Source organism: Gymnoscopelus microlampas, assembly GCF_963454915.1.
Source record: "Gymnoscopelus microlampas genome assembly, chromosome: 16".
NCBI classification, from domain to species: domain Eukaryota; kingdom Metazoa; phylum Chordata; class Actinopteri; order Myctophiformes; family Myctophidae; genus Gymnoscopelus; species Gymnoscopelus microlampas.
This window is the reverse complement of record NC_139953.1, coordinates 21654107-21667098: the sequence shown is the minus strand read 5'-3', so window position 1 is coordinate 21667098 and position 12992 is coordinate 21654107. Positions and strand designations below refer to the sequence as shown.

Below are 12992 nucleotides of genomic sequence, written 5' to 3'. Positions count from 1 at the left end.
TCTCTCTCTCTCTCTCTCTCTCTCTCTCTCTCTCTCTCTCTCTCTCTCTCTCTCTCTCTCTCTCTCTCTCTCTCTCTCTCTCTCTCTCTCTCTCTCTCTCTCTCTCTCTCTCTCTCTCTCTCTCTCTCTCTCTCTCTCTCTCTCTCTCTCTCTCTCTCTCTCTCTCTCTCTCTCTCTCTCTCTCTCTCTCTCTCTCTCTGTGTGTCTCTCTGTGTCTCTCTCTCTCTCATATCAGGTCCTCCAAGGCCCACCCTGGACCTGTGGTCCATATAAGTGATAACCCCATGGATGAGGGCAAGGTGAGTAATGGCTGTTCTCTGAACATTCACACACACACACACACACACACACACACACACACACACACACACACACACACACACACACACACACACACACATGCACACATTAGAGACATACACACGTTGAAACACACATGATACTGGGTCAATTCACAGTTGTAATGCATATACCTGTATACAGTCCAGTCATACCAGACTCATACCTGTAGCTGTTTGACATGTGTTTCAGGTCAGAACCATGCTTTTTGCTCAGCCTCACTTTGGCCTCAGAAAGCACACACCAAGTGTCTCACCTCTACGTTCTATCATACTTTAATGGCATATGCTTCTTTGTCCTTGTAGCTGTTATAGGCATAAAAGCCTGGCATCGTCATTCTCTTTTTATTGTTATGTTATAATCTAGGGCGATTTCCTTTTGATGTTCTGCCTGAATAACTTTTGAACATATTGAAACCTCAATTGATCTTCTTCTTTCTCCGCGTGTGTCTCAGAAAGTGCAAATTCAGAATGACAGGGTGAAAAATAAAAAGATTAGTCTCACTTCACCTGATTAAGGTGATATTCCCCCCATGTCTTGTCTCGCATGTCTTTCCCCTCTCTCTGCCCTTGGTTTCTTGCTTCTCTACACTCTGAAATAAGGTATAAACATGCCAGAAATAACATATTAAGAGGGGACTACAGCGTCCAGGGCTGTTGTTTCAGTTTGTTTATACCTGGCTCTCTTTTATGCTACATGTTGTCAGAGAAATAGCACATTTTCAGTTGCTTTTTTAATTTGTTGTCTCGTGACATACCAGTGTTGATTTTGTCGACTAAAACTATGACGAAAAATGTTCGTCGACTACCTTTTTTCACTGACGAAAACTAAATAAAAACTAAATAAAAACTAGGCTATGATGGCCATGACTAAATGTACTGACAATTTTGTCAACAAATACAAACAAGACTAAAATGTTATGGAGGTACTAGTGGAGAAGAGATCCAGTAGAAGTCATTTTAGGTTTTGATGCACTCGGGTGTTGCGCTCTGAAAATAGCAGATCTACAAGCTCACAACGCGTAAAATCAGCCATCAAGACCCCTCCAAAATACGATTTAGTCAACTAAATCAACTGTAGATTTAGTCGTCTATAATCTTATGATATTTAGTCGACTAAAACTAGACAAAAACTAAAACATTTCAGATGACTAAAATATGACTAAAACTAAATGGAATTTGATTCAAAAGACTATGACTAAAACTGAATCAAAATGTGCCGTCAAAATCAACACTGTTTCAGTTTGTTTATACCTGGCCTTATCTATTCTACCTATCTCACTGACTGCCTGCCTGTCGCTCTTCCTCTCCAGCTCATACTTGGATATGAGTCCGGGATCGTGGTCCTGTGGGATCTGAAATCAAAGAAGGCTGACTATCGCTATACTTACGACGAGGTGAGCCAAGTCTCTATTACCCTACTCTCTCACGGCTTTATAATGACTTTCAGTCACTCCAGTACTCCTCTGATCTTGAGAATATTGAAAAAGGAATCTCATCCCATATTCATGAAGCACCAGCTTTGAATAGACGCGTGTGTTTGTGTGTGGTGTCATGTGTGTGTATATACAGTATGTATTAATACCTACAAGAGTTGATGTCACTGAGACAAAGGAGATCTCTTGTGAATACACACAATAATTCCCTTGAGTTGACGAGGCGCATGTGTTAAGCATGTACTTTGATATGTACATCACACACGTACCCACACCCTTGTTTAATCACACACACACACACACACACACACACACACACACACACACACACACACACACACACACACACACACACACACACACACACACACACACACACACACACACACACACACACACACACACACACACACACACACACACACACAATCACACACACACCTCCAGTGTGGATGAGTGACAAGCCGATGCCAGTGGGAGAAGATGCATGCTGACTATCAGGAAGAAGGAGATTAGGAACACTTCCTGTCTCTCCCTTTGGAAGAGAGCAGAATTCTCTATAGGTTATGGTGTGTCAAGCTGGCTCGTTTGATGTAGAACCCCCTCTTTGGGGGTTCAGTTTAGTCCATGATGCAGAATGGGGTTGAGCACAATTCACCTACTGTAGTCTCACAATAAAATAGTAGAAAACTACGTCTCTTGTAATATTATGACAAGTAGAGTCATTGTCTGTTTGTCAAATGTATTTGAACCACTTTTCACGCTGACATCTGTATTCTGGACATGCCATTTTACTGTAGGTGAAATTTTCCCAAACGTCTGAAATTATTTAAAAAAATACATTTTCTACTGTACAAGCTCACAGTGGGATGCAATGCATTGTGAGCTTGTAGATTGGCTATTTTCACACCATCATACAACAAAGCATAGTGGCTAAATCACTACTGCTGTATACTAAATGGTCAACAAGTCTCTTCACAACTAAAGACAAAGCTTGTTGGTGTTATCACAACTAAACATGTGGGCATGAGAAATGCAGTTTTGTTGATGTAGTGATTCCTCATCCGATCTTCACGTTATCAACCCATTGAATAAGGCTGTTATCACCGTTATTATCCCATAGCTATATGGTCCAGTCGGTCCCTACTGGCCTACCAGGAGGCTCTGGTAGGCCGTTATCAGCCTTAACGCATGTGCTGTCACGTGACCTGTCCAAGTCCCGAAAAAGACGCGGTGTGATTGGCCGGAAAAGACGCACTGTGATTGGCCAGTAGTCACTTTGATTGGCAGTTCGACATGATTTGATCCCGGGAGGTTGGGGCTGAAAGTCTAATGATTAGCGAGGCATGCCGCCGAGGCAGGTGCTGGAATGGGGTTTTGTGCTGTATTTCAATGTGACTCCGCCCGTGACAGCACATGCGGTAACATTGAATCACCCATACAATGGCTGATAACAGCCTACCAGAAACTCCTGGTAGGCCAGTAGGGACCTACTGGGACCATAGCTATGGGATGATATGGGGCGATAGCAACCCCATTGAATGGGATGATTTCTAGGTAGTTCTAGGTATCGGCTGCCTTGCAGCAGCCTTGCAGTAGAGTGTTTATCTCCAAAATGAGTAATCCAGCACCCAAAGCTGATAAGCTGCCCTCATATTGATTCTCAATTTTACCTATTTATTTGGCTTCCCCTGTTTGCAAGTAGGAGAAGGAGAAGTGAGTGTGGCTAATCACCTTTGGGTGTTGGATTACTGAAGGATAAAACTTTGGTTGGCACCGGAAGATGAGACCTACAGTATGGAAAGAGAATCCATCTACCTACTGAATATTGTCTCCAAAATAAGCTTAGAAACACTTGTGTCAATATTTGTTTCCGTCCGAGGCAGCATTTTCTCAAATAAAAGCAATAATAGGTACTGTATGCAACCACATTATGTATGTAAGAGCATCTTAGCGAGCACACACTGTTTGTTAATGTCAATGGTTCATAAATTCACAGTAGTGGCTTAAGCAGATTGAATGACTTTGGGAACACACAGTTCACTGACATACAGACACTCACGAACACACAACATTACACTCGCTTGTGTGCAAAATGATCACGCACGCATCGACACAAGGGTGTCTCTGCATAGCACTTATACGCCGAGTCACAGTGTCAGTGTGTTGTTAAGGATAATGTGATTACCACTGCACTCGTGCTGGTGTTCCCCTCAATAGTCACCCAGGACCCTGTATAATTCTGTATGTGTGCTCATCTCTCTCTTTCTACCCCTCTCTCTCTCTCTCTCTCTCTCTCTCTCTCTCTCTCTCTCTCTCCTTCTCACACACTCTCTCTCTCAGATAAGCTAATATGCCCTCGCTGCTCCGAAGGCATTCCAATCTCCGCTACTGAACCTCCTAAGGGACTCTAATAATGTCTTGTGGGAGAGCTCATCTCTCCTCCCCAGCCCTGCGGTTACACCTCCCCAGAGGCACACATTACACCGCTTCTAGTTTGCTCAGCATAACGCACGGCACGCCAGACCAGACCGCACTGAGCAGAGGTGTATTTTACTCTGATGGGTCTATGTCTTAAAACATTTAAAAATATCCATTTTTCATATAATGTAGAGATTCAGCAGAAAATTAAGTAGATTTCATTCACTATTACCCCTGGCGGGTTGACTAATGTGAATTGAATGTAGTTAATATTTTAAAATTCGAAAGTGGATTCAAAGTGGTCCTCAAGGACCCAGAAAAGTATGGTTGTAGGTACTGTACCTCAAAGCCCATGTCTATAATGCTTTGTAAACATTCTTATAATGCATTATAATCTGCGGTCGATATTAATTATAATCTGCTTATAACACTGTATAATTACAGATAAAAGCACTCATACAGTAAGTACTCATAATGCTTTACAACACTAATCTCAACATCATAAAGCATTTTATGACTTATGAAAAGTATCTATACTTCATAATTGCTGGTACTTACAGACCTTTTCTTTTGGCCAGGATCATAGTTTATTATAGTTCTCATAGTAATAATCTCATTATAATAATTTCATAATGCAGATTATAATCACCGTTATAATGCATTATAGTGTGATTATAAAGTTGTTCCTAATATAAGAAGAGGGATTATTGAGGTTTGAGACTTCCTAACATCCTCAACCTTTCTTCAAAACTGACAGATTGAGGGGAAAAAAACAATATAATGTAAATCACTAGCTGTAAATCACTATCATTGTGTCAGTGAGCTTGTAGATCGCCTATTTTCTGTGCAGTACTACAGTATGTGTGGGATGCACATGCCAGATTTTCATGACAGCACGGCAAGCTTGTGAAAGTAAGGGTGGAGAGTTTTTCAACTGAAAACTATTAATTTTCTGTGAGCGACAGTCGTACGCGAAGGTATTAATGACCACTTAGCTTCTTTGGCAGGCATCTTATATCTCTGGTTCTATCGAGGTTTGTATGAAAATGCTGGTGTTTTTTCAATTCTTGGCTCCTACCCATTTTCACATAATTATATATACTGTAGGTCATGGATGTGTGGTAATGATTCAGAGCAAGCTATCATTAATTGCCATTTGCCGCTGATGTCAGCCAGAAGACAGTGCTGTAAAATATGCATCATTTTTATCGCTATCTTTTCATGTGCAAAGTATATTGCTCTTTCTTTTTTTGCTTTTTTTCAGTAGCTACTTGGTTTGTTTTCAAAGTTACTGTCCTCAAAGACAGCGCTAAGGACTGCTGAGAAAATGACAGCTCTTTGTTTAGGCATAGCAATGATCTCTATCAGGGGCGTGTTTGGTATTTTACACAGAAAGTATTATTTGAGCTGACAGCGCCTGTCTGCCATGCATTTCCGGTAAAGACCTTTTCCTCTTCCCAGCACAGTTATTTTTTGGGAGAGGAGCACTGCTCTTTTGATCCTCCTGGCTGTGTCTGACAACCCGGTAATTTGATTTGTATGTTTACGTTGTTTCAGCTAAGCTATTTGTGCTAATAATAACGCAGATGACAGGACATTCGAACACAGCAACGGTTGATTGGTTTGAACGTTGCGCGTGTCATTAAATGCTGCGTGTGAGTGCTATGGACATGATATCCAAAGCACCCCCCCCCCCCCCCCCCCCCCGTTCACAAAACACTCTCTGTGGTAAGGTTGACCATGGTTCAGCAGTATGGTAGGTGTGGGTCTGAAGAAGTTGAAGAGAAGAGTGGAGGTCTGTTTTTTTACGCTGACCTGCATTTTTGGCTTTTTGTACTATCTTGCAGGACAAAGTGGTAATTCAAAACTAAGGGAACACATGTAGGAAGGGACAGTTATAGGAAAGCGCTGCAATTCTTTGACTTGATGATGTCAAAAATTGAGCGTTTGGGTAGACACTGCAGGTAGGAGGGTAGACTACAGTGTAGCTGCTACACACTCACATTCAGTGGTGTAATGGTGTTTCTTTTCCCAGCGGTATGGTACGGCGGTGGCGTGCACCGTACCGTGCCGTACATGCGCGTGGGCGCGAAAAAATACTGGCCACACGCCGTGGTGTCCCGTCCAAACGACCAAAACACCACTGCTCACACTCACCCTCCCCGGTCCCACCATTCTCATTCGCTAACAAGATAATGCATACATACAATTCAATTCAATTCAATGTTTATTTCAGACCCAGGAAGATCCATATCACAAGAATACAACACCACACAATAAAAACATAAATTTATCTTATGCTCTGCTTCTGGGGATGGTTTGTGATCTCAGATATTCTGTGTCGCGCTTGCACAGATAATCTGTAGTATCACAGGAGCAGAGTCACACCGCCAAACTGAATTAAATAGCATGGCGATAAACGATTATTCCTGACAAAAGTGTCTAACTGAATTGTGGTTATACCAACAACATCACACTGCATACTGTAGGTTCAATTCAGCGTCTGACTGAATTGAACCTTTCAGACAGCAATGTTTTTGTCACGTAACTAAAGCCAAACTTCTAATTTTTTTGCCATTCCCCCAAAACAGCTGAGAGAGCATCCCTTCCCCTGTGTGTTATCCAGTGGACTACTATTCTTAGCTGTGGTGGTTCAGCAGTACAGCGGTACTGTTAGCTTCCAGCCAGCATCAGTCACTCTGACTCTGTGCGGCTCTGTCTGACTCAACACCTTGGACTGAATCTGGCTTTGATCAATGACCCGCATTGTGGCCAGATTTTGATTTCCGTTGCCCTCCTCGCCTCTCTGTCCATCTCTCAGCCTGGTTTTCCCCTTTTGCTTTCTTCACACTTCTACTTGTTTTGCTTTTGTTTTTGCTCACTCACTGTTCTCAGCAGATCTCTAAGGATGGCTATGTTGGTCGCTCAGTTCACCGCTTTGGTGCACCTTTTGTGTACCTTCATGAACCCCAGAGGATGGCTAGGATCTCGTAAGCTAGTATTGCTCAATATCACTGAATAACAACAATAGAATCACTGTCTTTTTTTTAACATCCGGTTTTAGCCGCTATTAAGCATTGTAGGACATTTCTCGAGTTAACCCTTTGTTAGGCAATACAAATAGAAAATGCATAAATTCAATGTTAATCATTGACTGTATTAACTCTTTTTAACTAAATAATAATATATGAATTAAGCAGCTTCTTCAATCAATCATGCAAATGAATAACGTCACAAAATGAACTATGTAACCCATGAAGTTACAACAAACTCTTGCTTTCGTTCTCTGTTTTGCACACACACACACACACACACACAGACAGACAGACAGACAGACAGACAGACAGACAGACATCTCAAAGCAGCGGGACTGGAGAAATCACAGCTGTGATTAAGCAGAAATCCATGTACCTGTGAATTAACAAGCAAACGAGTTTGTTTGCACACAGATCTGCACCTCATCACACTTGTGTGTATTTCTACCCTGTATCCACACCAAAACATACGGCCGTTTGATTGATTTTATTTGGTGATAAAAAGGAAAGGGCACGTCAGCACGTCCAACAGCATCGACAACACACACAATTATCACCGAGGATAAAAAAAACACAGTAAAGCCCTAAGGCTTATTTCCATTGTGTGGTCCACAGTTTGGGTAATGCTTTAATTTTCTCAGAACCCAGATTCATAGACGCCCTTATTGAACAATAAAACATAAAATATCCCTGATCGTTCCCATAACCGGCTCACATTATAAATGACTTCACTTTCAAGGAATCCAAAATCTAAGAATGACCGCACATGCTCTGGAGAGGTTTTTTAGTATTAACCCATATTAACACTAGAATTTAGATTGTAAGCTACATTACTTAGAGTCAGTAGTTGCAAATAGCAAATGGTGCAATGTGGCCTCAAGATGAAAGCTTTGAGTGCCATAGACTATTTCGAAGCCAATTCAGTGTAATTTTTGTGACTGACAGTTGTCTCGTTGCCATAACGCCCTCTAAACAAAGTAACACTTACCATCGTTTGAAATACCATTTCATTAATTACCCTCTTCTAAGATCAGTTGACAACACGGTAGGTTTATTTTTGATGGTACTGTATTTTGCAGGTTTGGTGTTATAACAAGTAGTTGACATAATTTGATAGATTCCCAGAGTTCCATCCTGCAGGATGAGTTGCCTTTTGTCTACCGTACATCAGACAAACAATGCTTCTAATTAAGCCCTAAAGATTTGATTCCCAAGCTGAACCTACTCTTACATGTATATCAGGATAACATGCGTTTGGCTCGGATGGAAAGTCAGAGATGTCTCTTCTGGGCACGAGCGAGAGTTGTTTACCACGCAGTGAATAGAAGCTCAATTTTGCCAATGAAAGGCATCCTTTTCAAGGACAGCTTAGTGTCAGAGAGATTTCATTGGTTATGGTTACTGGAATGGTTAAAAGGTGCAATGTGTCAGAGGGAATCAAGTGCTATGCTTACAATATCTTAGTTCTAAGGAATGCTAGTTGGACCTCTCTCTCTCTCTCTCTCTCTCTCTCTCTCTCTCGCTCTCTCTCTCTCTCTCTCATACAGTATACACACACACATGCACGCACGCACGCACGCACGCACGCACGCACACACACACACACACACACACACACACACACACACACACACACATTTGACAGGTGTTGGAAGATCATGTGGTTGTGGTGGATGGTGTCTGCTCTGCACTGGCCTCATTCCCAGCCTTTTCTCATCTCTGAGGAGAAAAGCCTGGTAACTACGGACCTAATGCAGAGAATGTCTATAAGGACTTTCGTTGTATCGTTGTATGCACTTCCCCTGGAAGCCGTCTTTTTCCACCAATCACAGCTTGGGTTTCATGTCAACAGCTCTATAAAGCTCCTCCAACGTAACTTCCTTGGCCGGAACTTCCGCAAAATTCCAGTACTTCTGTTTAGACACTCAACCGGCAAGGTTTTGCCCAGCGTGTGTCTGCACCCTTGACCAAAATACATCAACGTACTGTAGCAGGTCTCACTTCTGCTCCTTCAGAGTAGAACTCTCTCTCTCTCACACACACACACACACACACACACACACACACACACACACACACACACACACACACACACACACACACACTTATCGCTTACATAACTGAGATTACATTATCACCTGCCTTTTGTGTTCGATGTCTGAACATTATAATTCAGAGAAAACTCTAGACTTATAAACAGCAGAAACACAGACAGGTCTTAACGTATTTTATGCTTCCATTCATAACTTTGGTAAGAACCACGGCACTGTGCTGGAAACACTGTTTTAGCTTGATCAGGCGTCTGTTAGATAAAGGAAAATCCCTGCTGACATTAGCCTACTGAGTTTGAATTTGTGTGTTTTGGTACTAATGCTGAACCATTGTGAGAACCACCAGGGAAAGAGACAGTGTGTGTGTGTGTGTGTGTGTGTGTGTGTGTGTGTGTGTGTGTGTGTGTGTGTGTGTGTGTGTGTGTGTGTGTGTGTGTGTGTGTGTGTGTGTGTGTGTGTGCGCGTGTGCGTGCGTGCGTGTGCGTGTGTGTGATAACCTGTACTGTTCTCAGTATGACAGTACTGGCAGAAACTACTGTAATTAGGTTTATGATATGTGACGTGTGTGTGTGTGTGTGTGTGTGTGTGTGTGTGTGTGTGTGTGTGTGTGTGTGTGTGTGTGTGTGTGTGTGTGTGTGTGTGTGTGTGTGTGTGTGTGTGTGTGTGTGTGTGTGTGTGTGTGTGTGTGTGTGTGTGCATGCTTGCGTGCGGCTGGGTGGGATTTCCATCAACTTGTTTTGCTTAGGAGTTATACCCTTGGGTATAACCATGTGCACATGCCTTTGTGCGGCTGGGGTGAATTTTCCATCAACTTGTTTTTTTTCTTACGAGTTACACCTGTGGGTATAACCACGTGCGTGTGTGGGTTTGTGTTTGGTGTCTTCACTGTGTGGTCTCCCCCCTCCATAGACCAAATCTGTGAAAGCAGCGTAATGTAATAAATCATGAAATTAGTATTTTTAATTGGTATTGTTTGATGTGATAAGTGCCATGTGTTTCAATTACCCCGCTCATTTGCCAATTAAGCCCACCACATTGTTCCCTGCTGGGACTGTCACACAGAACAATGCTCCAAATGATTTCTATGTCCCAAATCAGTCACTGTCAACTCTGAATGGGTGAAATGAGGTGTCTCTGTGTGTTCACCCGAAACGTCCTGTGTGCCCTGTGTGTCTGCCTAGGTGTGTATAAGAGACAAAGGTTTTTGAATATTCAAACGAGTAATCTGTTTTCCGTCTCTCTCCCATTATGTGTGTGTGCACAAACACATACAGAGGTTTGACTATATTGATTATTGGTATTGATTGTGCTGCCTTAAAACTGTCTGAATGTCTGTTAGTTTTCAGGTTAGAGTTAGTCTTTTTCATGTTTTTTCTTTTTTGATATTGTACCAAACCTTTCACACACAACAATGATATTGATTGAAATGAAATAGTTTATTTGTATATTATCGCTTTCGGGTAGAAACCTTATATCTCCATATTTCATGTTTTTTCATAAATGAATGCCCTATTTTGTACTTATATACTTTTATAAAAATTTAACAAATTGACGACCCACAAATTCACAACTCGTGACCCATTGTGAGCATTGTTTTGTTTTATTTTTGGAAATAATTGCCTATGATGACCAAAAATAGGGATGGCCCCGGGCAGCGGGCATCAGATGGTGTCTCACCCCACTGAATAAATGTCACTTCTTCCTTCCTGTCGTCTCTTAGGCGATCCACTCAGTAGCCTGGCACCACGAGGGCAAGCAGTTCATCTGCAGTCACTCAGATGGAACTCTGACCATATGGAACGTCAGGGGTCAGGGAAAGCCCTTTCAGACAATCACCCCGCATGGTAAGGACGTGGTAACGCATACACACTCACTCACCTGCACACGTATAGCAGGCATTCACTCACTGGAAAGTCAACAAGACAGCAGTCACAGTCACTTGATTTGACACACCTGTGCTTAACCCATGAAAGCTAGCATCCCTTTTCCGGGGGTGTACATTCGGTGAAATTAGCGGATCTGCAAGCTCACAACGTGTTGCATTGCGCAGAGGAAAAAGGGAGTAGGCCCTATCCGTGGGCAGTGTTGCCAGATTCTGTGAGAGAAACAAGCAACCAGGTCTAGGAAAACCAGCCCAAAAGAAGCGACTATGGGCCACATGAGCACTTTAACATATACATCAGCTATTTGAAAATAGCAGATCTACAAACTCACAACGCGTCGCGATGCGACGCGTTGTGAGTTTGTAGATCGGCTATTTTCAAATAAAATCTTGCGGGGAAATTATAATAAGCAGATCTGGCAACCCTGTCCGTGGGGGACCCCGGTCAGTGAAGTATATAGGGTTTAAGTTGTTAAAACGTTTGGGGAAAGAAATACCATCCCGATATTGCTCCTGTCTCCTCTGCTGCTGTCTGCCGGTCTTAGGAGGGGCTTTCAACGTGTGCTCTTTTCACTCAGGGTGGAGGGGATTACTGTCTATCGGGTCTTCAATTCTATTATCTAACGGTTCGCTTAGTGTGAGTTCAAGTGTGCATGCGTTGCTGTGTTTATAGTTCTTATTGTGTTCATTTGCAGTGTTTACTCCGTGCACAAAAGCGAGTCTGTCCTTTTGAAGATACATCATAAACCATACTACTCTGTCTTCTCTACACCCACACACACACAGCAGATTCACAATGCAGGCAGGCATGCGGGGGTGAGACAGACAGACAGACAGACAGACAGACAGACAGACAGACAGACAGACAGACAAAGCGAGATGGACAAAAACGAGGAGAAAGGGACAGAATGAGACACAGATTGAGAGAGAGAAACATTTCAGAAAACACGTCCATCCATTTCTCAAGCTGGTTTTATGTTCAGGGGGATGGATTTTAATAAGGTGTACCATGTATATATTGGGTGGTATACTGTAGGAGTTGTCATTGTATGTATTTCAATCACCCAGCTCGTTTTCCAATTAAGTAAGGGTCCATTTGGGTATATACGTCCCCCTTTACTGTAGTTGTCTTTGAAGCTTGCATTGTTTAGATGTCCCCATTAAAGATTGTTCTCTTAGTTCCTATGCAGTACATGCTGGCTGTCTCCAGGCTCACTTTGGCTCGTCTGTAATGTTTAGATAAGCTCACATCATGTAATGTGAATATTCCTGGCCTGACCGATATGCAAAGGCAGGCACATATTTGACGGATATGTGAGTTTGAATCACACACCCATCCGTTAAGCTTTTGGTAGACGGATGAATCATATGTTTATCATGCAGTATAACTTTCCTTCTTTCCTCCCCCCCCCCCCGCCCCCTGTCTGATGGATAATGTTTGGTCTCTGTCTTGCTCCCGCTCAAAGCCACGAATAAAAATATGAAGTCGCCTGGAGAGGAAGAAGGGCAAAGTTGGAGGAAAAGGAAGGAGCTAAATAATAAAAATAAATAAATGAAAGTCCTGGGTCTATTTATGTGTTCCGTTTTAGGAAAACAGCCCAAGGATGGGAAGAAGCCAGAGCCTTGCAAACCCATTCTCAAAGTGGAGTACAAGACCACTAGAGCTGGGTAGGGTCACACACACACACACGCACGCACGCACGCACGCACGCGCACACACACACACACACACACACACACACACACACACACACACACACACACACACACACACACACACACACACACACACACACACACACACACACACACACACACACACACACACA

At 42.7% G+C, this 12992-nt stretch overlaps 1 protein-coding gene across 1 annotated transcript in view; it reads left to right on the top strand.

Annotated features, from left to right (window-relative positions):
- Positions 1–12992, top strand: part of LOC311063589 (syntaxin-binding protein 5-like) — a 125645-nt gene that overhangs the window by 81722 nt on the left and 30931 nt on the right. The window contains exons 6-9 of the mRNA XM_084083097.1: positions 236–299; positions 1652–1735; positions 11002–11125; positions 12753–12831. Of these exons, the coding sequence (XP_083939223.1) occupies positions 236–299; positions 1652–1735; positions 11002–11125; positions 12753–12831 (351 nt within the window). The remainder of the gene's footprint in view (positions 1–235; positions 300–1651; positions 1736–11001; positions 11126–12752; positions 12832–12992) is intronic.